At 43.4% G+C, this 26,733-nt stretch overlaps 1 protein-coding gene across 2 annotated transcripts in view; it reads left to right on the top strand.

Annotated features, from left to right (window-relative positions):
- Positions 1–26,733, top strand: part of ABCD3 (ATP binding cassette subfamily D member 3) — a 135,730-nt gene that overhangs the window by 82,422 nt on the left and 26,575 nt on the right. For both annotated transcript variants that reach the window (XM_077452880.1, XM_077452881.1), the window contains exons 10-13: positions 15,534–15,603; positions 17,503–17,572; positions 24,401–24,498; positions 24,581–24,672. In XM_077452880.1, the coding sequence (XP_077309006.1) occupies positions 15,534–15,603; positions 17,503–17,572; positions 24,401–24,498; positions 24,581–24,672 (330 nt within the window). The remainder of the gene's footprint in view (positions 1–15,533; positions 15,604–17,502; positions 17,573–24,400; positions 24,499–24,580; positions 24,673–26,733) is intronic.

Below are 26,733 nucleotides of genomic sequence, written 5' to 3'. Positions count from 1 at the left end.
GTAGTATATGGGGGTCCCTGGCGCTATAAAAAGCTGCGGCGAACCTAAATACCTACCTGCCTAACTAGCGTCACCTGTGACACTAATACAGCGATCAGAAAAACGATCGCTTATTAGGCTGGGTTCACACTGGAGCGATGCGGGAACGCCACGAATGCGCGGCGGGTTCCCGCATCGCATGCCTCCCGGCGGCAGTTCACACTGCCCTATGCGAACTGCTGGGAGTGTCAGTGAAATGTTACTGACACCCCCAGATCAGTTCGCATATCGCAGTGCGATCTGCAAACTCGGATCGCATGGTGTGAACACCCATGCGATCCGATTCTGCTGCGGGCCAAAAAAAGGGTCCCGTGCGAATTTGCGGCGGGTGCGGCGGGTGTGGCGGGTGCGGCGGGTGCGGCGAATGGCTGAACTCGAATCGCACAGAGATCGGATGTGATTTGCACTGCAGTGCGGTGCGAATCACATCCGTTCTCATAAACCGCTGCAATGTGAACCCAGCCTTAGTGACACTGGCGACGGGGGGTGATCACGGGGTTAAACCTTTATTGGGGGGGTTAGGGGGGTACCTTAGAACTAAAGGGGGCTAACCCTAACTGCCCTAACAGTTATTAGTCACAAATGACACCCGCCGGGTGATCAGGGGGTTAAACCTTTATTAGGTAATAAATGGTGGGTGCCCTGAAACTATAAAAAATAACTAACCAACCAGCGTCACCTGTAACAGTTATATGGTGATCACTGGTGAAAGGGTTAACTAGGGGGCAATCAGGGGGCTTTATGCGGTAGTATATGGGGGTCCCTGGCGCTATAAAAAGCTGCGGCGAACCTAAATACCTACCTGCCTAACTAGCGTCACCTGTGACACTAATACGGCGATCAGAAAAATGATCGCTTATTAGGCTGGGTTCACACTGGAGCGATGCGGAAACGCCGCAAATCCGCGGCGGGTTCCCGCATCGCATGCCTCCCGGCGGCAGTTCACACTGCCCTATGCGAACTGCTGGGAGTGTCAGTGAAATGTTACTGACACCCCCAGATCAGTTCGCATATCGCAGTGCGATCTGCAAACTCGGATCGCATGGTGTGAACACCCATGCGATCCGATTCTGCTGCGGGCCAAAAAAAGGGTCCCGTGCGAATTTGCGGTGGGTGCGGCGGGTGTGGCGGGTGCGGCGGGTGCGGCGAATGGCTGAACTCGAATCGCACAGAGATCGGATGTGATTTGCACTGCAGTGCGGTGCGAATCACATTCGTTCTCATAAACCGCTGCAATGTGAACCCAGCCTTAGTGACACTGGCGACGGGGGGTGATCACGGGGTTAAACCTTTATTGGGGGGGTTAGGGGGGTACATTAGAACTAAAGGGGGCTAACTCTAACTGCCCTAACAGTTATTACAGTCACAAATGACACCAATGCAAAAAAAAAAAAAAAAAAAAAAAAAAAAAAAAAAAAAAAATGACATTGGTGTCACTGTGACTGGGGGGCAGGGGTAATTGGGGGGGTGATCGGGGGGTAAAGGGGGGGTGTGAGTGTGCCTGGCATGTTCTACTGTGTGTGTAGAGTGTTGGTGCAACTCACCGATCCGCTCTCCTCCGTGTCGGAACGGAAAATACCGACACGGAGGAGAGAATACATCACTTCCTCTCCTGTGTTTACATTACAGGAGAGGAAGTGATGTCACGGGGGATTCCTATTCGTCGGGAGCGATCGCGAGGGGGTGGCCATGAACGAATGGCCGTCCCCTCGTCCGGGATCGCTCCCGCACGAATACCGACCGCCGCAGGCACCGGGCGGGGGCCCGATCGGGCCCCCGACCCGCGGGAGGCAAGGGACGTACATGTACGCCAATATGCCTGCCCGTGCCATGCTATCGACGTACATCGTCGTGCGGCGGTCGGCAACTGGTTAAATTAGACAAAACGAAGGAAAGAGGGGGAAGTACCACCTAAGTACAGTGTCACAAGCAGATTTATTAGAAAAGCGGTTAAAAACATTTACAGGATATAAAACAAAACATTCTTATTGTGTGATGGCTGATCCGCCAGTGTCCTCAATCCTGCATGGTCCACCTCTCTTCCTCTCCTGGTGACGTCATGTCCGTTGAAGAATTCCACGCTAGGTGGTGTAGACTTCCTATGCATTGCAAGAATGTCCATTCCTCCTCCATCCTTTACCAGGGAACTGGAACCGGGCGGACCATGCAGGATTGAGAACACTGGCAGATCAGCCATCACACGATAAGCAGGTTTTGTTTTATGTCCTGATAGTGTTTTTAACCGCTTTTCCAATAAATCTCCTTGTGATCCTGCAATTTGGTGGCGATCCCCCCCTCCTTCTTTTTGCTCCCTTTGCAACATACTCTTTCTGCTTCATTGAACTTTATTGCCCATGAAGGGTCTTATACTGCTGGACACAGGAAAAGGGGATGAGGGGAAGTAAAAGTAAGGGAATTAAAGTTCTCCTTACATTTACTTCCCCCTTTTAATTTTTCAGCTGTCAATGGGCTTTGTGGTAAAAGTGATCGAGCGGCTATACAGCTGCCCGATCATTTTTATTAGGCTTGGAAGGGGCTGCCTCCGCCCTTCACCGGGGAGCCTGGGACCACTATAAACTCTTGAGCCAGCTGCTGACAGAGGACACAGGGAAACATCCATTCCTCCCGTTCTCTGTGACAAAAGACGCTAAGAGCGACGAGTATTTCTGTTTCGGCTGTTTACTGGCCAGTGAGGCAGCCGATGAAACAGAGCTTGGTTTGATCAGCTGCTTTCGAGGGAAAAGGTGGGATGGGGGGGATCAGATTTTTTCTTAACGAGTACCTGTCACTGCCTCAACTATACAAGGGATGTTGTTCATCACTTGTTATGCCAATAAAGTTATTTTAAAACGTAAAGAAAAAGTGTAAAAAATTAAGCAAAATAAAAATTTTTACTTTAAAGCTCCTCTGTCCCCCTGTGCTCATGTTCAAGTACAAATGTGTAGATCTTGCATGCATATGGTGACCACACCACACGTGCTGCATTGCCACGACTCAGAGTAAGAGCAATAATTCTAGCAGCAGAGCATTTAACTAGTAACCTGTAACCTGCTTTTTATTTTATTTTTTTGTTTTTTTTCTTTCAAAAATTTTATTGCCAAGAGGTCAAAGATGAGATAGAAGGAAATCGCAATATACACAAGCAAATGACACATCTTGAGCAGTATATAACAAGGCAACAAAGTCTAGCTAACAACTGCATATATAGGCTCACTCACTGTCATCATTGAGGAACTGAGGAAGGAGAGAGGAGGCCCTCGGGAGGCACCTTTTACATTTTACCACAAAATGGCTATTATGTGCAATAAAATGCAATTAAGTGTGTTTTTTTCCTGAAAGTTTGTGTTTGAAAAATGCAGATACTGTGTGACCTAAAACAAAATTGCAACAGCCGTCACTTTATTCTCCAGGGCCTGTTTTCAGAAAAAAATGTTTGGAGTTCTAAGTAATTTTCTAGCAAAATTAATGCTGATTTTAAACATGTATGTGAGAAGTGTCAAAACTGACGCAGATGGCAAGAGGTAATATTTGTTTTTACGCTATGAAGATGCGTAATCAAGGCGCTTGCTTTTAAGTGGTGCTTTTTCAGTTAATGTGGTATACACTGGGGTAGGATACCTTTTAAACAATGTAAGTATTAAAAGATGTAACTTTTTTAAATGTACAGGTTAGAACAAGTAAATATAATATAGCTTCCTATACAGTTAATGCTAGCAACATAAGGATTAAAAATAGTTAGACTAATTCCAGTTTCATAAGAAAAAAAATTGCAAATAAAAAATAAATAGCATATACAATTACAATACAAGCCATAGTGTAATTTAAAAACTATTTCCTTTTCTATCTGCAGTGCTTTTAATGCTCTTTAAAATTCAATGCAATGTGAAAACCTGGAGGCGCTCTACACAGTTGGTGTACGGAACGCCCCTAGAGATGTAATTTCCTGCTTGTGTGATTGGTCCACTGATTTTCATAGAAGTCTGAAAAAAGATACAAGTCAGATTTTAGACATCCTCTTCAACACAAAAGTAAGTGTTGGGGAGATGCACCTAAAAGGTTGAAAGGAATGCAGACCCTGTCACTCTCCTCAGAGCCCTGCAAGTGCATCCACTGTTTAAAAATGTCACTTCCATTCAGAATCAGTTCTGAACAAGACATGATCTAACAAAGAGCTATTTCTTCAGAGCAGAAACAGGTAGGACTCTGAAAGTTTTTTAAAATCCCTGCAATGTACAGTATATTGAACATCCAAAGGGTAAAGTTTATTCTCACTAAAAGTGGAGTTACTCTTTAATTTTGAGAGAATTCAATTTTGCTTTAGGCCCCTGTACCAGTGTTAACCACTTACCAGTCACCTGCTGCAGTTTTACGTCGGTACTTTGAAGAGGAATATCGTTGTTATGGCAGCAGCTTGCTGCCATAACCCCAGTATTCTCTTCTTCAGCAGGCTGTTTGCTTTTGGATAAAAGTGGTCCCTGTGGTGGATCTGGAGCCGTCGGTAGCGGCCAAGGTGATTGGAACCTTCTGGCTTTGTATGAAGATGAGTGAGGGGAAGGTGGCCCCCACCCGTCTCCATATCGTTTCAGGGCGGAAGCGACATCAAAACGTCACTTCCGCTAGAGCTGCATGTTTAATCGTTAAAAAAACCTGATCTCGATTCACCGCCCCTTACGATCTCTTCCGCTGAGAGTAGGCGATTCTTTCATATAAACAAGTGAAGAGATTATCTGCTCAGCTGTCAAAAGAAAGCATCCCGGGCAATCTGCCAAGTGTAGAGCTTGAAACATTGTAACTAATGCTTACTTCTTAGATCAAAGGGAAAGAACTTGTGTAAACAAATAATCTGGGCAGTCTGCCAAGCTTTCAACTGTAAATGCAGGAAGTGTAACCACTTAAAGTCTAAATCTTTTTCTGACACTTGTTTCTTAAAGGGGTTGTAAAGGTAAATGTTTTTTCACATTAATGCATTCTATGCATTAAGGTTAAAAAACATCTCACACTGCTGGCGCCCCCAGTCCCCCCGTTTTTACTTACCTGACCCCTCGAAAATCCCGTGCTCGCCCCCGCCGTCCTCTTCGCCGCTCAGCCTGGCCGCTGATTTGCTGGAGTGGAGGGATTGAAAGCAGCGCAGCCATTGGCTCGCGCTGCTGTCAATCACATCCAATGACGCAGCGCGCCGGGGGCGGGGCCATGTGATACAGCGACCGGCTATATCCGCCGGCTGTATCACGGGAGCGCGGCCGCAGGTGCTTCTCGCCATGCGAGGGAGCTCGCATGAACGTGATAAGTACCTGCGGGAGGAAGCAGAGACAGCCGCCGAGGGACCCCAGAAGAGCAGTTTCGGGGCCACTCTGCAAAACGAGATGCACAGTGGAGGTAAGTATAACGTTTGTTATTTTAAAAAAATAAAAAATTTTACTTTACAATCCCTTTAAGTTAAAATCAATATTTTTTGCTAGAAAATTACTTGGAACCCCCAAACATTATATATATATATATATATATATATATATATATATATATATATATATATATATATATATATATATATATATATAATATATAAAAAATGTTTGGGGGTTCCAAGTAATTTTCTATATCTCTATCAGAGACCCTAGGGAATAAAATGGCAATTGCTGCAATATTTTATGTCACACTGTATTTGCTCAGCAGTCTTTCAAATGCAAATTTTTGGGAAAAAATACACTTTAATAAATAAAAAATGATACAGTAAAGTTAGCACAATTTTTTTGTTTTAATGTGAAAGATGATGCGCTGTGAGAATCGTGCTCTATCTTCTAAGCTAAAAAAATTGTGATTCTCATTTTAGCCAGAATCGTGCAGCTTTAACTTCCGCCCATATCTTTTAAAGGGACTTTTTTTTTTATTGCATTTTAGTGTAAATATGAGACCTGAGATCTTTTTGATTCCCAGATCTCACATTTAAGAGGTCCTGCCATGCTTTTTTCTATTACAAGGGGTGTTTACATTCCTTGTAAAGGAATAAAAGTGACACAATTTTACCTTTTTTTTATTTTTACACTGTTCTTTAAAAAAAAAAAAAAAAGGTAAAATCGCTGAAGGTACTACTAAATCAGAGGAACACAATTCCCTATTAAGCCACTATAGGAAGATATGGAGACTGGCCTCCATCAAACTAGACATTCATACACATAACGACTATTCTCCCATTTGGCATAATAAGACACTACAGGAATTCTTGACTATACCAGACTCAGAAAAATGGTGCAGAAGTGTAATCTTCTATCTATCACACTTACTGCCGGCACATTAAAGACATTTGATACACTAAAACTAAAGTTTATTTTCTTACATCAGGGGACACAGAGCCATAGTAATAACTATGTGGGTTATATCGGCGTATCAGGTGCTGGACACTGGCACGCCCCTTAAGACGTGAACTTCCCCCATATAACCCCTCCCATTACTGGGAGTCCTCAGTTTTTTCGCCAGTGTCTAAGGTGTTGGGCACATGTAAGGATGTGTTGCACTGAGCTCCATGGGCAGTAATCCTTTGAGAGCCAGCCATCCTGACCGGATCCATTCTAATGTCTCTCTAATGGACTAAATGAACGGTACCCGGGCCTCGTCATTCGAAAACACGAGGTTTTGCTTTTGAATACTTTTAAAGCTGGGCCCTGGGATCCAGTACTTTTTGGTAGTAAAGCCAATAAAAGCCTACTGGCAGGGTCTTCTCGCAGGTCCAGGATTGTGGGATTACCTGAGTGTACCCCTGTTTCTGAAGGTTTCCTTTCAAGGTCTCGAGCCTATGTGAAGGGCGAAGATTGTGTTTTTTTTTTTTTTTTTTTTTTTTTTATCTCTGATAAATCCTGCTGCGAGGGAAGGTAGGGGAGATTTTCTCAGGAATCTCTCCTTCCATGTATTGTGTTGTCATGTCTGTGTCACCACTGGAGGCTGTATTGAGTACTCACCATTCTGACGCTGGAAACAGCAGAAGCTCCACTCTCCTCTCCGTTCAAGCCAGCTCAGACCCTCCGGTATGAAGGGGGGTTCTGATCACTTCCTGGGCCCCCAGATTGGCGGTTTTTGATCCTTTTAATGCCAGCCAGCTGCCTCTTTTTCTTAAAAAAAAAAAAAGTTTTTTGGGCAGGTCTCGGCCGCTCGTCAGGCGGAGGATTTACCGCCCCCGCCATGATGTCGGTGCTCACACACTTCCCTGTTGAAAGAGGAAGGGGGGGCAGCGTTTTTGCGTGGGGAGCGTGGCTAAACGGTGTCAGACGCTGGCCTCGTGCGGAGGAAATAATTTAAGCTATACAGGAAAAGCTGCAGTCTGGCGGTGGAGGGACAGAGCAGAGTGGTTGCTGGTCAGGTTTGGCAACACAGGCATCCAAAAGACCCTTTTGTTGACAACATTGTACTGTATAGTTAGAACTAATAGCAGCTTTTGTACTGTACTATAGCCTAGCAAGTGTAACATTTTTTTGCTGGTAATGCCTCTGCTTTGTACTGTAAGCTATGAGTGACAAAGGGACCAGGAACTCCTCTAAGGGTTTTAAGGGGTTAATATACAACAATAATGGTGGCTGCATTCCTGGCAATTGCAATTGTGGGGCTGCATTCCTGGCAATGGTGGGTGAATTCCTGGCAATGGTGGCTGCATTCCTAGCAATTGGGGGTGAATTCCTGGCAATGGTGGGTGCATTCCTGGCAATGGTGAGTGAATTCATAGCAATGGTGGCTGCATTCCTGGCAATGGTGGCTGCAATGGTGGCTGCATTCTCGGCAATGGTGGGGCTGCATTCCTGGCAATAGTGGGTGCATTCCCGGCAATGGTGGGGCTGCATTCCTTGCAATAGTGGGTGCATTCCTGGCAATGGTGGGGCTGCATTCCCGGCAATGGTGGGTGCATTCCCGGCAATGGTGGGTGCATTCCCGGCAATGGTGGGTGCATTCCCGGCAATGGTGGGGCTGCATTCCGGGCAATGGTGGGGCTGCATTCCGGGCAATGGTTGGGGCTGCATTCCGGGCAATGGTTGGGGCTGCATTCCGGGCAATGGTTGGGGCTGCATTCCGGGCAATGGTTGGGGCTGCATTCCGGGCAATGGTTGGGGCTGCATTCCGGGCAATGGTTGGGCTGCATTCCGGGCAATGGTGGGGCTGCATTCCGGGCAATGGTGGGGCTGCATTCCGGGCAATGGTGGGGCTGCATTCCGGGCAATGGTGGGGCTGCATTCCGGGCAATGGTGGGGCTGCATTCCGGGCAATGGTGGGGCTGCATTCCGGGCAATGGTGGGGCTGCATTCCGGGCAATGGTGGGGCTGCATTCCGGGCAATGGTGGGGCTGCATTCCTGGCAATGGTGGGGCTGCATTCCTGGCAATGGTGGGGCTGCATTCCTGGCAATGGTGGGGCTGCATTCCTGGAAATGGTGGGGCTGCATTCCTGGCAATGGTGAGTGAATTTCTAGCAGTGGTGGGGGCATTCCTGGCAATGGTGAGTGAATTTCTAGCAATGGTGGGGCTGCATTCGTGGCAATGGTGGGTACATTCCTGGCAATGGTGGGCGCTGCATTCCTAGCAATGGTGGGCGCTGCATTCCTAGCAATGGTGGGCGCTGCATTCCTAGCAATGGTGGGCGCTGCATTCCTAGCAATGGTGGGCGCTGCATTCCTAGCAATGGTGGGCGTTGCATTCCTGGCAATGGTGAGTGAATTTCTAGCAGTGGTGGGTGCATTCCTGGCAATGGTGAGTGAATTTCTAGCAATAGTGGGGCTGCATTCGTGGCAATGGTGGGTACATTCCTGGCAATGGTGGGCGCTGCATTCCTAGCAATGGTGGGCGCTGCATTCCTAGCAATGGTGGGCGCTGCATTCCTAGCAATGGTGGGCGCTGCATTCCTGGCAATGGTGAGTGAATTTCTAGCAATGGTGGGGCTGCATTCGTGGCAATGGTGGGTACATTCCTGGCAATGGTGGGCACTTGATTTCTAGCAATGGTGGGCTCTGCGTTCCCGGCAATTGTGGGTCTGCAGATGGGCACTGACCCTTATTTTGCTTCAGTTCTTTATTTAAAATTTAATTTTTTTTTTCCTGAAGCTTCCCTCTTAAAGTGAAGGTGCGTGTTATACCCCAAAAAATACGGTGTATCCAAATAATACACTTGAGTTCATCTCTTCACCACACACAGCCACAAAGGCAAGAGAATTCTTGTTGGGTAGTGTATTAGTGCTCGGCCGAACACACTTAGACCGAATTTTAATGGTTCAAAGAATGTCAGGCAAAATGGTCGGCCCTCGAGCATGTTCAGTTCATCAAATCTGGCCCTCTCTGAAAAAAGTTTGGACATCCCTGCCTTAGTGGAACAGGGTTTTTTTTGGCCCAAACCTTTTAAGGTCTCAGAGCCAAACAGAGAGGTAAGACCCATTCTACATCTCGGAGATCTGAATCGGCACTTGAACATCCGATCCTTTCATAATTCGATCGGCTGTGTCCATCCTGCAAGGAGGGGAGTTGCATATCTCCATGTGGCAAAGTTTCCCGCTTACCAGAAATTTCTGCGGTTTGAAATATAAAATTTTTTTTTCAATCATGGCACTGCCATCCAGCTTAGCCACAGCACTACGAGTGTTCTGAAAGATTCTGGCACCTCCTTTAGCCAGGTTAAGGGCTCAAGGGATAACGGTCCTAGCCTATTAAAAGGATCTACTTTAAATAGATTATTCAGTCTCCGGTCTAAAAACAGAATCTGATCTCAGCTGTAGATATCTGAAATCTCTAGGTTGGATTCTCAGCCTAGGAAGATTCTCCTTAAAACCATCAGGGAGGTTAGTTGGGGGCTGGTTATAGATGCCTTACAGAAGAAGGTATTTTTACCCCAGATGTGAATCCGTTCCATTGTAGGACTAATTCAACATATCGGGATAAAGGAAAATTCCTTCATTCTGCTGCAGGAGATTTTTAGGGGAAATGGGGGCCTCCTTCAGGGCCGTCCCATACGCGCATTTTATTCAAAGACTGCTTCAAGACACCATTCTGTAGGTCTGGAATAAAGAGGATTCAGGCCTTGTTTGTTTCCAATATGCTTGGCTCCCGACATAGGTCAGAGCCTAAATTGGTGGTTATCCAGCAGGAGGGAAAATCTTTATCCTGCAAGATGTTAACAGATGCCAGCCTTCTCGGCTGGGGAGCAGCCCTGGAAGAAGATTCTGTCCAGGGGAGATGGTCCAGGTTAAGAGGACCTTGCCTATCAACTTTGTTGGAAGTTTCAGACAGTACATCTGGCCATAGAAGTTTGACGGTCATATTACAGAACTGTCCTGACAGGATTCAGTCTGACAGAGCCACGGCGGTGGCTTACATCGATCACTAGGGGAGGCACGAGAAGTCGTGCAGCCCATAAGAGGTCAATGTTCTCTCTTTGGCAGAACACAACATTCCTTGCCTATCGGCAATTTTAATATTTCAGGCGTACTGCTTGAGACGCCAACAGTTATTTCCGGGAGAATTCTCTCTTCACTCCGACATCTTCCTAGCAATATGTCAGATGGGGTACTCCGGACATGGACCTATTCGCATCCAGATTCATTAATAAGGTCGACAACTTTTTATGTCAAACAAGGGTCTCCTAGCAGGAGGAACAGACGCATTAGTCTTCCCAGGGGATCAGTTTTCACTGATCTATGCATTTCCTCCTGCTCTGTTTCTTCCGCGCCTTCTCAGCAGGATTAAGCAGGAACAGAAGGAGGTGATTCTGGTGGCCCCAATCGGGTCCCAGAAGATCTTAATTTATCGAGATCATAAAGAGGGCAGTAGAAGTCCTTTGGACTCTGCCATTATAGTCAGACCTTCTTGCACAAGGTCCAGTATTTCATCCTACTTTACAGACGAGCAGTTTAACAGGTTTGACTGTTGAATCCCACTGTTGAATCCCACTCTATAAAAGATCTTGGGTGATCTCCTTTAGTAGTGTCTACTTTGACTAATGCCAGGAAGCGGACTTCCAGAATGACTTACTATAGAATCTGGAAGGCGTAGGTTTCTTGGTATGGATCCAGGGGTTGGCACCCCAGGAAGTATGTCAATAGGCAGGATTCCTGCATATGGAATCAGAAATGAAGCTGGCCTTGACTTTTATCAAGAGCCAGATCCAGATCCAGGCCAATGTCAATTTGTCTTTTCCTATGGCCTCTTGCTTCCTACACTTAGTGCGTAGCTAATTCAGGGGGTTCACTGTTTATACCCCCATCAAGGCACCTTTAAATTCTTAGGATTTAAAATTAGTCTTTTCAGCTTGGTTGAATCGGCCGTTTGAACCTTACGAGAAATTCTCTTGGTTCTTTGACAAGAAAGATAATCTTTTTTGCTTGCTATTTCTTCTGCTAGAAGAGTATCAGAACTAACGGCTCTGTCTTGTAAGGGCCATATTTCATCATGCATAAGGATGAAGTGGTTTGATGTTCTCATCCTGAGTTCTTACCAAAAGTGGTAACAGGTTTCCATTTAAACCAAGATATTTTTCTTACTTCCTTAAGAAGCCTTAATCTGGGGAAGAGAAAGCACTACAGTCTCTTGATGTAGTAAGAGGGATCAGACTCTAAAAGGCAACCGCTCAGGTTCGCAAAACACAGGTTTTGTTGTACTGCCAGAGGGTCCAAGATATGGACAGGCAGCATCATGATCCACTATTTTCCAAATGGGTTTGTCAAGTGATTGATCAAGCTTCAGCTTAAAGAAGAAAATTCTTCCTTCTCATATTAAGAGCACACTCATCCAGAGCGATTAGTGCCTCTATTTCTCAGATCTGTAAGACCGCAACTTGGTCTTCGGTGCAGACGTTTATCCGATTTTTATCAAATGGATATTAAAGGTCATGAGGATATTGCCTTTGGGCACAGCATTCACTGCAGGCTGCTGCAGTTTGAGTCCTCTGGCCTTCTGTTTCCTTGATTCTGTCTTTCCCCCCCCCCCCCTTTCAGTTGCCATTGCTATGGGACATCCCACATAGTTATTACTATGGCTTTGTGTCCTCTGATGTAAGAAAAGAAAATAGGATTTTTAAAACTAGGGATGCACCAAATTTCGGCCGCCGAAACATATCGGCCGAAAATGCCTTTTTTGGCAATTTGCATCGCAGCTTTAATTTCAATAGCTGTGTGTTCCCCGTCGCGCGCCGTCACACACAGCCCCTCCCCCTTGTCCAGGCACTTTGATAGACAGATCACCTGTCCAATCTGGACAGGTGATCTGTCTATCAAAGTTCCCCGGACAAGGGGGAGGGGCTGTGTGTGACGGCGCGCGACGGGGAACACAGCTATTGAAATTAAAGCTGTGATGTTCCCAGCGCTCTATTCAACAAGATGGCTCTCTTCGCTGCACAGGGGCATAGCTGGCTGCGTCACTGGGGGGCATAGCTGGCTGCGTCACTGGGGGGCATAGCTGGCTGCACTTGTCTCTTTTATCATGTCGCCAGTCTCTGACCACCTCCTGTACCATGTCGCCAGTCTCTGACCTGATACGCCGATATAACCCACATAGTTATTACTCCCCTGATGTACATCAAAGAAAAGGATTTTACAGGTAAGCTGTTTTAAAAATCCTATTTTTCACTCTCAAATCGCATGTTTTTCCGATTTCTACAGGTCCGACATGCAATCCGCTCCCAGTTTCCAGAATCATTACCTAACCCCACCTGTAATCCTATAATGGACATTGTCAAAAGTGTAGATCCCCAGAAATTAATATCGATATTCTAGAATATGCTCCATACTCCCTCTTCCACTAAAATAGCTTACAATATAAAATCAAGATGGGAGGGAGACCTAGGAATCCTGGAAGACGAAGGCTGGGTGAGACAGCATTGGATGCATGCAAAGCTGTCTCACCCAAGCTATCTGACAGACTGACCCAAACATACATCCTACACCGCGCATACCTCACGCCTATGAGAATAGGGAAATTCACCCAGTGACAACCCTCCACATGTCTATTATGTAGTCAAGAATCAGGCACATACTACCACCTCCTGCGGTCCTGCCCCTACATACAGGGCTTCTGGAAACAAGTGGTAGATTTTCTTCATGACCATATAGGATCTCCGCTGACCCTAGACCCCAAACCATGCCTACTGGGTATTTTCCCAGACGCTAACACTGACAAATACACCAAAACTTTTATGCAGGAGACCCTATTTTCTGCCCGGAAAACTATTGCTAAACTCTGGATGAGACAAGTTCCCCCTAGATTATCTGACTGGAAAACTTTTGTTAATAGCATTACCCTATAAAAAATTTGTCTACATTAACCTCCCTGGCGGTAATCCCGAGTCTGGCTCGGGTTGGGATTTTACCAACAGGGGCGGTAACCCCGAGCCAGACTCGGGATCGCATCGCTGGATGCAGGGAGGACACAGGGAGAGTTACTTACCTTGCCCCCTGGATCCAGCGATGTCCTCCACGCTGTGTGATCGAGCTGCCCTCCGCTCGATTCACAGTGCCGAATGCCACCGAGCTCTGTTCCCTGCGACGTTACGGCACACGGGATGTGAGGTATCCCCGTGATCGGTAGAGTGAGAGCAATAATTCTAACACTAGACCTCCTCTATAACTCAAAACATGCAACCTGTAGACTAAATGTCACCTGTGGAGATTAAGTGTAAAAGTTTGTCGCCATTCCATGAGTGGGTGCAATTATGAAGCGTGACATGTTGGGTATCCATTTACTCGGCGTAACATTATAAAAAAAATTGGGCTAATTTTACTGTTGTCTTATTCAAAATTTTTTCTCCAAAAAAAGTGCGCTTCTAAGACTGCTACGCAAATATGTTGTGACAGAAAGTATTGCAACGACTGCCATTTTATTCTCTAGGGTGTTAGAACCCCCAAACATTATATATATTTTTTTATAAGTAATTTTCTAGCCAAAAAAAATGTTTTTAACTTGTAAACAACAAATCTCAGAAAGAGGCTCGGTCCTTAAGTGGCTAAAAACAATTATGGGGCAGAGCCCATGGTCCCAGCAGCATCTGGTTGTTTATGAACAATAAGAATATACTCGCACTAGCAGTCTGAACCAGTCCCAGGCACGGCTCGTCACTGCGGTTCATCACTGCGGTTTGTTTGCGTAGTGTGAGTGTGCCAAACTGCACCCGGAACGAGTTGCAACAGGAGGTCTCAAGTCCTTTTGACTTGTGATCTGGTATGGTATGCTGCAATGTGAAACCTGTTTAGTGAAACTGGGATCTATGGTCTGGTTAGCAGGGGAGTGTACTCAGTAACACTTGTAAGTGTTCCCAAGAATACTTCCTTACATGCCCAGTGTGAGTGCAAACTAGCAGGGGGGAATAGGTAGGGAGGAGAATCAAACTTGAGCGCAGTTCGGCGACCTACATTTCTTTGGGGAATATTATGTTGGGGAAATATTCTCGGTTTACAATTCTGTTGACAGTGCAGAACATACTATTCTTTTATAGTAAGACATATCAAACGGCACACTCGGTTTAACTTGATAATTTCTGTGCTAAATTACAATTGGGCTTTAAGAGAATACACCAGCCGCCTGAAACTGTCTCTTGCACATCCACACCCTCTGGCTTTGTGACTGCAGGAGTGACAATGAGGTAATTGGCTGCATAGACAATGACTCCTGTGCTGTAAAAAAATGTGTAAACTGCGCTTGGATGTAAATAAACAAAAAACTATAAATTGAAAATTATACTAAACATAAATAATAGGCAGCAGCTCGAAGTGGGATACAAACACACAAATGCAAAGAAAAATAAAAAGAACTGCGCCAAAAGCACTAAATAAAAAATAACTATATACATATAACTATGCAGAGAACGTATGGCATAGGTGTCTATTGCCAAAAGTGGTCACTAAACATGCGTATAGTGTTCACAGAAAGATATATGCATCATAAAATTAAAATAAACATAAAAATTGTTATAAATTAAAGTCCATTAAGATGTTCCAATATTCCAAGCGATCAGCATATCACCACCGTGATCACACACACACTCCGAAATTCTGTGCCCGTCACCAGATAAGTGATGCGCTTACCAGATGAATGAACAATTACAGCCTTAATGGTATTTAATTCGAAGCAGAGAAATTAGAGCTTCAATCAAGGCTCCTGCATCCAGATAACCCCCAATGTAGATGAATGGCCAAATCCCAATCTTTGGAGCTCCAATGGATATATCATCTACATGCGCTTTGGGTTTCCTCTGTGTAGTCCATACAGTCTGGTCTGCTAATTCCCTGATAATCATGTGCTTTCCAAGAAACGAAACAAACCTTGTTAGTATCCTTAGGCTGCTGCTATGTCTCCAGAGGCCTATTGAACCTGTTGCCACATGTATAAAGTCTATTCCTAGAGATGTTTAGTTAATGTGTATATACACTGTACATTTACTTTCTACTTTGTAGCAATTGTCATTGCCCATTCATAGATGGCAATAATATACAATAAAAATGTGGATCCTTCTCTTGTAAGCAATTTTGTTAATTTCATTTTAGTGAAGAAATTGCCTTCTACAATGGAAACAAAAGGGAAAAATTGACCATTCACTCTGCTTTTAACAAACTGGTAAGAGACAATTTTAGATATGGCCTCAATGTATTTTGTTTGTCAGAACTGGAGTAGTAGTCTATCATTTTTTTAAATAATTCTAATAGCAAACAATAATATCCTAGTTATGGCTCCGTTGGTATAAAATCACAATTCAGACACAATGGAACACTTTTAGTGTACGAACATTTTTTTTTCATTGCCATTAAAGTGGATCTGAAATGCAATTTAGTCCACCTGCCCCCCATGCTGCCTTCTGTCAAAAAAAAAAAAAAAAAACACCCTAGTGTTGCTAGGTCATCTGTCCAGTGATTAACCCCCATCTTTACCCTTAAACCTTGTCTAAGGAACTGGGAATCTGCACTACAATCAGTGCCTCTGTCTTTCATTTCCATTCCTTTGTTTCCGTTTTCATTCCCTTATTTAGTTTAGGTCAGTTGTAACAAGGAATCACTGGTGTGTTAAGACTCAGATGGGTAAAAACCTGGGTGAGCAGTGATGGGTATCAGTCAACTATATTAGTAATCTTTCATGACAGCAGGTGGGGTGGGGACAAGCAGCCCATACAGCATCTGATCTAGAACATAAAATTAGCTTGTGTTTTGTGTGACAGGCTAGAAGAAGTTGCCAATATAACTTCTAGGTTAAAATATATGGAGCCAGAACACAACTGAAACACAGGAAATGGAAAATCTGATCTGAGTAAATACTCCAGAGCTATACAAATCCCTTTCAGCACATAGAAGTTTTATGCATTACCCCTAGCATGGGCACCCGTAGACCCAATCTTTCCCTGGTTACTTCCAGTGTATACAGCAGAATAGCTGAAACACTTGAATGTTGACCAACTTATGTCTGGCATTGTATGGTTCAAGCTCTCTTTTTTTAAGAACCGATTCCCCAGCAGGGCAATGCAATGCTACACGCTCCATTTCCAGCTGATTTAAATGTTTGTATACAAAAATACTGTTACTGCAATGTCTGAATATATGAGCTCTTGTTACCCTAAAGTGGTTGTAAAACGCAGACATGAAATATGAACATATCCTTCTATAGTGTGTGCTTGTCGTAATCCAGAGCATTAAGTGTTAATTCTCTCTGCTGCTTCATTCCTTTGCTATATGCATGAGTCACTATGGACGATTGTTCCTTACACCAAGGGAAATAGGGTGAATAGTGCACAGTATGCGATTGACAGCCTCAGCTCTGTTTCTTGGTGCTGTATAAAGGGGGGGGGGGGTGTGTCCCTTCCCTTCCCTCCCCTCCAATCAGCTCTCAGATCTCTCCTCACTGATGTAACTTTATCTCTCTGTCCCCTGCTTTTCAGCGCGGAGAGATCCTGTGTAACTTCTGCACTTTGAATGGATGTAGGGGAAAGAAGTCGGTAGATAGACAGGTAGAACTTATGTAGGAGGATTTGTTTCATCTCTGTGTATCACCTGAGGCTATTCACTTTGCTGGGTACATGTAGGGGTTTACAACCACCTAAAAGTGTATCTAAATGCAAAACTTTTTTGCTTCCTTTTTTTTTGTGAGTGAACTGGATTTAGAACACCTGTCGTGTTTTTCTTGCTATCTGTGTTCCCATTATTGAGGTTCACCCTCCCTATTCTGTTTGAGTGGTTAGTAGGATAGAATTAATGAGGCCATTCATTCTGATGACTCTGGTCGCTACCAGGCATTTTCTTTACTTTTGGAGGGATTTCCTCTTTTCCTCTTCTGGCTTTGGGACAGAGTGATGGGACACAAATGGCAAAACAAAAAACTGACGGGTTTCCTACTATGTCCAAAATGAAAAAAGTTTTGCCTGCGGGTCTGTTTTTAATAAGTGGTTAGTGATGAGAGCTCTGTAATGTTTTACAGAATTCTGAACTTTTTTATCAGTTTATTCACTAATTTATTTTTCTGCTATTACAGGTGGAGCACTTACACTCTTTCATTTTGTTCCGATTTTCCATGGGCTTTGTAGACAGCATTATTGCCAAGTGTAAGTCCTTTATATTAGATTCTCTAGTACTGAATAGAATAATAAAAACATAAAAAAACACGTGTGTGTGTGTGTGTGTGTGTGTGTGTGTGTATGTGTGTGTGTGTATATATATATATATATATACAGTGGTGTGAAAAAGTGTTTGCCCCCTTCCTCATTTCCTGTTCCTTTGCATGTTTGTCACACTTAAGTGTTTCGGAACATCAAACCAATTTAAACAATAGTTAAGGACAACACAAGTAAACACAAAATGCAATTTGTAAATGAAGGTGTTTATTATTAAAGGTGAAAAAAAATCCAAACCATCATGGCCCTGTGTGAAAAAGTGATTGCCCCCCTTGTTAAAACATACTATAACTGTGGTTGTCCACACCTGAGTTCAATTTCTCTAGCCACACCCAGGCCTGATTATTGCCACACCTGTTCACAATCAAGGCATCACTTAAATAGGAGCTGCTTGACACAGTAAGGTCCACCAGAAGATCCTTAAAAGCTACACATCATGCCGAGACCCAAAGAAATTCAGGAACAATTGAGAAAGAAAGTAATTGAGATCTATCAGTCTGGAAAGGGTTATAAAGCCATTTCCAAAGCTTTGGGAATCCAGCGAACCACAGTGAGAGCCATTATCCACAAATGGTGAAGACATGGAACAGTGGTGAACCTTCCCAGGAGTGGCCGGCCGCCCAAAATTACCCCAAGAGCGCAGCGTTGACTCATCCAAGAGGTCACAAAAGACCCCACAACAACGTCCAAGGAACTGCAGGCCTCACTTGCCTCAGTTAAGGTCAGCGTTCATGCCTCCACCATCAGGAAAAGACTGGGCAAAAATGGCCTGCATGGCAGAGTTCCAAGGAGAAAACCACTGCTGAGCAAAAAGAACATCAAAGCTCGTCTCAATTTCTCCACAACACATCTTGATGATCCCCAAGACTTTTGGGACAACATTCTGTGGACCGATGAGACAAAAGTGGAACTCTTTGGAAGGTGTGTGTCCAAGTATATCTGGCGTAGAAGGAACACTGCATTTCATAAAAAGAACATTATACCAACAGTAAAATATGGTGGTGGTAGTGTGATGGTCTGGGGCTGTTTTGCTGCTTCAGGACCTGGAAGACTTGCCGTGATAAAAGGAACTATGAATTCTGCTGTCTACCAAGAGATCCTGAAGGAGAATGTCTGACCATCTGTTCGTGTACTCAAGCTGAAACGAACTTGGGTTCTGCAGCAGGACAATGATCCTAAACACACCAGCAAGTCCACCACCGAATGGCTGAAGAAAAACAAAATGAAGACTTTGGAGTGGCCTAGCCAAAGTCCTGACCTGAATCCTATTGAGATGTTGTGGTATGACCTTAAAAAGGCCGTTCATGCTCGAAAACCCTCTAATGTAACTGAATTAGGACAATTCTGCAAAGATGAGTGGGCCAAAATTCCTCCAGGACGCTGTAAAAGCCTCATTGCACGTTATCGCAAACGCTTGGTTGCAGTTGTTGCTGCTAAGGGTGGCCCAACCAGTTATTAGGTTTAGGGGGCAATCACTTTTTCACACAGGGCCATGATGGTTTGGATTTTTTTTCACCTTTAATAATAAACACCTTCATTTACAAATTGCATTTTGTGTTTACTTGTGTTGTCCTTGACTATTGTTTAAATTGGTTTGATGTTCCGAAACACTTAAGTGTGACAAACATGCAAAGGAACAGGAAATGAGGAAGGGGGCAAACACTTTTTCACACCACTGTATATATATATATATATATATATATATATATATATATATATATATATATATATATATATATATATATATATATATATATATATATATAAAAATATACACAAGCAACTGCACACATATACTGTGTTTTTGTTTTGTTTTTTCTTGCATGTATTCAAATTATTTTTATGGCATGAAATGCAGGGACTAAATTGGCCTAATGTACAAGCGTCCACCCAAAAATCTGGAATTACTTCCCACAGCCATGCCTCCTGATTTGAATGTCCTGAAATGTTGATTTGTGTGTGGAAATGTATACAAAATGGCTCCATTCTTACTAATGAAACGTTGATACAACTGGCACACAGTGAGGAAGTGGGCAAAATGTAATGTCATGTGTTGTCCGCAAACAATATTTTGGGGTTTATTTACTAAAGCTGGAGAGTGCAAAAACAGGCTCACTTCTACACAGAAACCAAACCGAACAACCAAAATTGTTTGATTAAGATTTGGCAATAAAACCTGGAAGCTGATTGATTTCTATGCAGAAGTGAGCCTAATTTTCCAGCTTTAGTAAATAAACCCCACTGTGTAGAATCTTTGATTTAAATAAGAAGTTAATTTATCCTGCTTTTCAAATGTCTCTTTGGTAAACTGCATTTATGTTACTGCTGTTTCACATTCCATCTGTAACCATGTTCACATTATTGTGATGTTTAATTTGTTTAAAAGAAAATTGATGGATGATGGACTTAATGAGCATAACAAAAGTATATAAAAATATTTATTACAAAATTATTATTGGGACAATTTTCATAGAATTTCATAAATTATTCACAGAAATTTGCCTTTGGAGCACAAACACACCACCCCATACATATACACTATTATTCACAGGCTGTAAGACCAATTTGATCACTTTCCAATATTGGTAAATAAAACGAAAAAGGTGGTGTGTCATAGTCTAACTCGGCTCTATGTGTTGCATGTTTTTCAACAGACGCTTCTTCAGGAGCTTATGGTGTATTCTAGGAATAGAAAATTGATCATCACATTTATTCATTTATTCAACATTATCCTATAATATTGTTGCCTTGAAGAATTCAATACTGCTACATAGCCACCCCCAGCTTAATAGAATCCCTACCACACCCCTGAGCAATCAGCACATGTCGATTCATGGCAACGAGTGTAACATTTAAAAGATTTGTCTATAATAGCAAAAATGGGCCAGATAAAAGGAGCTTGTCAATGCTTAATTATAAAACAGTCTCACTTACATTTTAGGGGAAGGACGGAGAGGAAAGTAAGCAGAGAATAGTATACAGCACAGCTGGATATTCAGGGGAGCAAATCTTTGCATCACTTCTAAGCCGATCTCTACATAGACATATGTGTAGAAATATATTGTTACATACCCAAGGCGGTTAATTTAATTACAAGGCCATGACGGAAAAAGGATTGTGGTTTGCTTATCTAAAGGGCAGCCTCACAACATAAACCCTATGGCGGAAGTTAATCCTTGACAAGAGCAGTAGACATTATCCCTGCTCTGTCTGCAACAAACTCAACGCTGTTCATGACCTCTGTCACAAACTCCTTTAATCAATATGATATCACCTAAACCTGGCTCCATGAATCCGACACTCCTTCTCCTGCTTCCCTCTCCCATGGTGGCCTTCTCTGGATTCTCTCCCCTAGACCCAATGGATGCAAGGGCGGTGGAGCAGGATTCCTCCTATCCCCACACAGCACCTTCCAGGTTCTTCACTTTACGCCTATTCTCTCCAACTTCCCTAAGAATTGCTGTGATCTACCGCCCCCCTGGACCGTTGTCAACTTTCTTTGATGAGTTTTGAGCCTGGCTACCCTAATTTCTCTGTTTTGAAAGTCCCATAATCCTTCTCGGTGACTTAAACATCCCTGTTAATATGAACACTCCTGCTACTTCTAAACTTCTTAAGGCCCATACACTTTTTGACAACAAACATGCAAATTAGCTGTTTTGGAGCAACATCCGACCGAGTGTATGCTCCATTGGACAAATTTTTTCGTTTTTCATCTGACTTTTGTTGGCTGTGCAAACATACAAACTTTTTGACAAAAGTCTGATGGAGCAAAGTCCGAGTGTGTGTACACAAAACCATCAGACTTTTGTACAAAGTACAAACACGCATGCTCAGAACCAATGAAAAAGATCAGACAATACAGAAGTTGACCAAAGGTGGCGCTGGAGTAATTGAACGTCCTCTTTTAAAGTGTTGTCAGTACGTTGAAATGTCACTACGTTCGTGTTTGTTGCCTAAAAAGTCTGATCGTGTGTATGAAATACAAACTTACGGCCAATGCCCTTTGTACAAACTTTCCCGTGGACTTTTGTACAAAGTCTGATCATGTGTATGAGGCTTTAGTCTAACTCCATTTGACCTGAAGCAATGGGTACAGGCTTCTACTCACTCTAAAAGGCAACAGCATTGACCTTGTATTCTCTTACCTATGCGCTCCATGCAACCTCTACAACAATCCTTTTCCTCTCTCTGATCACCACCTTATTAGTTTCTCTCTCCCTCTCTCCCTCTCCCCCTCTCCCTCTCTCCCTCTCTCCCTCTCCCTCTCCCTCCAATTGCCTAACCATCACCTGTAAAAACCTTTGCCACTTCAACTCTTCTCTTCTCTAGTCTGCTACTGACTACCTCTATGACAAAATCTCACCCCTGTCCTGCCCCAATCAAGCCACTTCTATCTACAATAAATCCATGTGCCCAACCCTGGACGAGCTCACTACACACAGAATCAGGTCTCGACCTTTACAACCCTGGCAAACAAATGACACCAGAATTTTCAAAAAACGTAGCCGTGCTCTTGAGCGTCTGTGGCATAAGACGTAGTCTCTCAAAGACTTTAACCTATACAAATCTGCCCACCAAAAATACAATTCTTGCCTCCACACTGCCAAGTAGATCTATTTTACCACTCATTGACACCTTCTCATCCAGTCCCCCGTTAGTTCTTCTCTAACTTCAACTCTCTACTTCTGCCTCCCCCACTAACTCACTCACTGCCCAGGAGATTGCTAATCACTTCAAAAATAAGATTGATACAATTCGCGAGGAAATTGCCACTCTACAGGTATCTCCCCCAGTTAACACCCTATGCCAACAGGTAAAATTTGACACCCCCTTAATTCAAACCTGCTACTATAGACAAAGTTGCTAAACTCCTTTCTAACGCCCACCTAACCACCTGTCATCTGGACCCTATTACCTCTCAAATACTATGGTCACCCTCCTGATTCTATCCTACACTATCTAACTCATATCTTCAAACTCTCCCTCTCTTCTGGCTTCTTCCCTAATGCTCTAAAACATGCACTGGTCACCCTTATACTTAAAACATCCTTGGATCCTACCAATCTTAACAATCTACACCCTATCTCCTTGCTCCCCTTTTCCTCTAAACTTCTTGAATGTCTGGTCTACAACCAACTGAGTGACCACCTCCATAAAGAATAACCACCTTGATTCCCTTCAGTCTGGATTTCGCCCTCAACACGCAACAGAAACTGCTCTTCTAAAACTCACAGATGACTTGCTAACTGCAAAAACCAATGAACACTATTCTGTATTCCTACTTCTGGACCTTTCGACTGCCTTTGATATGGTTTACCACCCCCTCCTCCTCAGAAAAAACTTTACATCCTTGTTTTCCGTGACTTTGCACTTTGGTGGCTCTCATCCCACCTATCCCAAGGCACCTTCAGTGTCGCTTGCAATTCTACTTCCCCCTCTCCTCTTCCCTTCTCTGTCAGGGTCCCCAAGGTTCTGTTCTTGGACCACTCTTATGTTCAATCTACACCTCTTCCCTGGGTCAGCTGATTGCCTCACACAGCTTTCAATAGCATTTATATGCTGACGACACCCAAATCAATCTCTCCACCCCTCAACTCACTCCAGCAATCCCCTTACATGTCACTAACTTACTAACAGACATATCTGTCTGGATGTCACACCACTTTCTCAAACTCCACCAAGCTCATATTTCCTCCCCCACTTAGCTCTTCCCCTGACTTCTCTGTCAAGAGCAATGGCACAACCATCCACCCATCCCCACATGCCAGTGTGCTAGGTGTTATCCTGGACTCTGAACTCTCCTTTTGGCCCCACAACCAATCCCTTTCCGAAGCTTGCCGCCTTAACCTCCGCAACATCACCGAACTACATCCCTTCCTAACCAATGAAACTACAAAGCTCCTGATTCACTCCATGGTTATCTCTCGCCTTGACTACTCCAACTCCCTCCTCATTGGCTTACCTTTAAATAGACTATCCCCCCTTCAGGCCATCTTTAGTACTGCTGCCAGACTCATCCACCTTACAAACCATTCAGCATCCTGCAGCCAGTGGAGGGATTGGCAGAGAGGGGTAGGACTCGCCCAACAAATTAAATTCAAAATACTAACAAGTTACAAAATCATCCACAACTCTGCCACCAGCTACATCACTAGCCTAGTCTCAAAATACCAACCTAATCCTCCTCTTCATTACTCCCAAGACCTCCTGCTCTTTAGCTCCCTCATCACCTCCTCCCACATTCTCCTCCAGGACTTTTCCCAAGCCTCTCCCATCCTCTGGAATACCCTACCCCAATATGTCAGACTATCTCCAAATCTATCTACTTTTAGGCGATCCCAGAAAACTTTTTCTCTTCAGAGAAGCCTACCCTACCTTCACCTATTTTCTACATCAGCTAATCCCCCACAGTTATTACCCTTTCGTGTCACTTTACCTTCCCTCCTAGATTGTAAGCTCTAACGAGCAGAGCCCTCTGATTCTTCCTGTATTGAATTGTATTGTAATTGTTCTGTTTGCCCTACTGTTGTAAAGTGCTGCGCAAACTGTAGGCGCTATATAAATCCTGTATAATAATAATTTAACCAGAATGTGTATTTTCCAGATCTACGTTTTTTATTTTATTTATTTTCTCTGTAGGTTACAAAGTTTACTACTTTGTACAAATTAAACATAAATTGATATTAATAATTTATGTATAGAGTGTTAATTGTAATTTTTCCTGTGACTACTTTTATTTCCCTGCTTAAATTGCAGATCTTGCTACAGTGGTTGGTTATTTGGTTGTCAGCCGTCCGTTCCTTACACCAAATCACCCTCGTCATCTGACCAGTAGTCATGCAGATCTCTTGGAGGTGAGACTCCCCTGTAAATGACATGTCATTACCGGTTTACCGAGCCATTACCCAGCCCTAATGGTTCTTTTATCTTTGACAGGACTACTACCAGAGTGGAAGGATGCTGCTGAGGATGTCTCAAGCCCTTGGCAGGATTGTGCTAGCTGGGCGTGAAATGACCAGATTAGCAGGGTGAGATGGCTCTAAGAGATTTAAAGGGGAATTTCAGCTTCTGCTATATTGGTTTTTAATAAACAAAAAATGCAGCGCTAAAGTGAAAAATCACCCAGTGGTGAAAAATAGTAAAGTGAAAATTACAAATCAGTGGCGTAGCATGAACTAAGCCAAAATGTAAACCAAGAAAAAAAAGTTACAATATATATATAAACAAGTGCAAGAATTCATGTAAAACATGGCACATGAATCAGAAAACTACTATATTGGATGAATAAATTATAGCCTGAAACCAGACCAAAACCATATAAAGAAACAATAATCCCTTTAACCATAGATGGTCACTTCTCAATGGAGAGTAGCCGGAACTAGCAACAATGCCAAACATCCAATGCCTAGAAGGTTGGAACAATGAAGACACCACCAGATCGACACTCCTTAGCCCACGTACACACGGTCGGAGATTTTGCCAACCAAATCCATTGGATTTTGCCCGTCGGATTTAGTCCGACGGATTGTGTCCGAAACTGTTGCATACACACGGTCGGGCCAAGTTGTCGAAAAATCCGATCTTTCAGAACGTGATGACGTAATTTCGTTACGATGGGACTACATTCAGGCTAGTAGCCAATAGCTTTGATGTAGGAATTTGATCTGATCATGCGTGGTACTTGGTCCGATCAAAATGCTCTACACATGATCGGATTAGGTCCGTCCGGCCCAGTTGGTCGGGAAATATTTCCAACATGTTGGAAAATTGGGTCGGAAGGAGATTCAGACAGAATCAGTCCGATGCATACCACACACAGTCGGATTATCTGACGACACGGTCCGATAAGACTCATTCCGACAGATTCTACGACCGTGTGTACAAGGGCTTAGAGTTTCTTCATATAGGTACCACAGCACACGGAGTGTATAAAAGAAAGATAATGGGTACGCTTACCCGAATGTGTGGGCCCACACACCTTAGTGGTGAGTCATTCAGGCATCAAGTTGTGATTAACAGCAATCCTTCCATAGGGGTGATGTAAACCTCAGCTGCACCGAACAGTCCTCTGCAATCAGGATGTCCAATATGGAATATCGTTGGCTTGAACTCCAAAGAAGTGAAATGTATTTGCACCCAAATAGGTGCATAAAAAATTAAGAGAGGAAAAACAGAAGGCCTCCTCATAGAGCAGATTAATCCGGTAAAAAAATAGTTTATTAAAATAAAAAATCAGTAAAATTTATTTGGATACATGCATGTACAAGCCACCAGTGAAAAGGGGTACAAAAAAAAACACAAGACTATCTACATGCAGGCTAGCAGGCTATGTACATGCATTTTTTGTTCATTATTTTTTATGCAATTGTATCATTGTTGATGCTGGCTGCTATATTTACATTTTGATTTTTTTGGTAGCACAATTATAATTATATTTGGTATATTGGTTTTTAGTTAAAGCAAAGTTAGATATTGGCAGAATGAGGGAAAAAATGACAAGGTGGACAGGAGTAAAAATGGAGGACATAGGCTGTAGACATAGTTGCTGATGCTGCTATGGGGAAATCACTAATTAATCAGAAACACTCACATCAGTCAATGTGACAGCATCCTAGGCTCATATTTTCTTGTGGAGTTATCTGTAAATAAGAGTTTTTTTTATTATTGAATTATTTTTGTTAAATGAGAAACACACTTTTGTATTATCTAGGCAAGTTTGACTCGTTAATTTTAAAGTGGTTGTAAACCCTCACATATACCCAGAGAAGAAAATGGCATTAGGTGATACACAGAGATGAACCGAATTCTCCTACATAAGTTTATCTGCAGTCTTATCTACTCTACATCCATTCAAAGTGCAGAATTTATAAAGCTTGTGTGAGCTGTCAGAAAAAAGGGGGCGGTGAATTGAAATTGGACAATGCAGAGATCAGCAAGGAGAGCTCAAATAGGAAGTCCATCCCCTGTCTCCGTTTTTCTCTTGGCGTCAGCAAAATTTGTCAGAATTGGTTCATGCCGATGGTGGAGGAATGAAGAAGCAGACAGAAATTATACTTGTTGCTCTGGATTGAGACGAGAGATTTTGTTTG

Source organism: Lithobates pipiens, unplaced genomic scaffold (genome assembly GCF_037356315.1).
Source record: "Lithobates pipiens isolate NorthernLeopardFrog02 unplaced genomic scaffold, aLitPip1_a1.2 Scaffold_23, whole genome shotgun sequence".
NCBI lineage: Eukaryota > Metazoa > Chordata > Amphibia > Anura > Ranidae > Lithobates > Lithobates pipiens.
The sequence above is the reverse complement of the archived record's forward strand: the minus strand, read 5'-3'. Positions and strand labels throughout refer to the sequence as shown.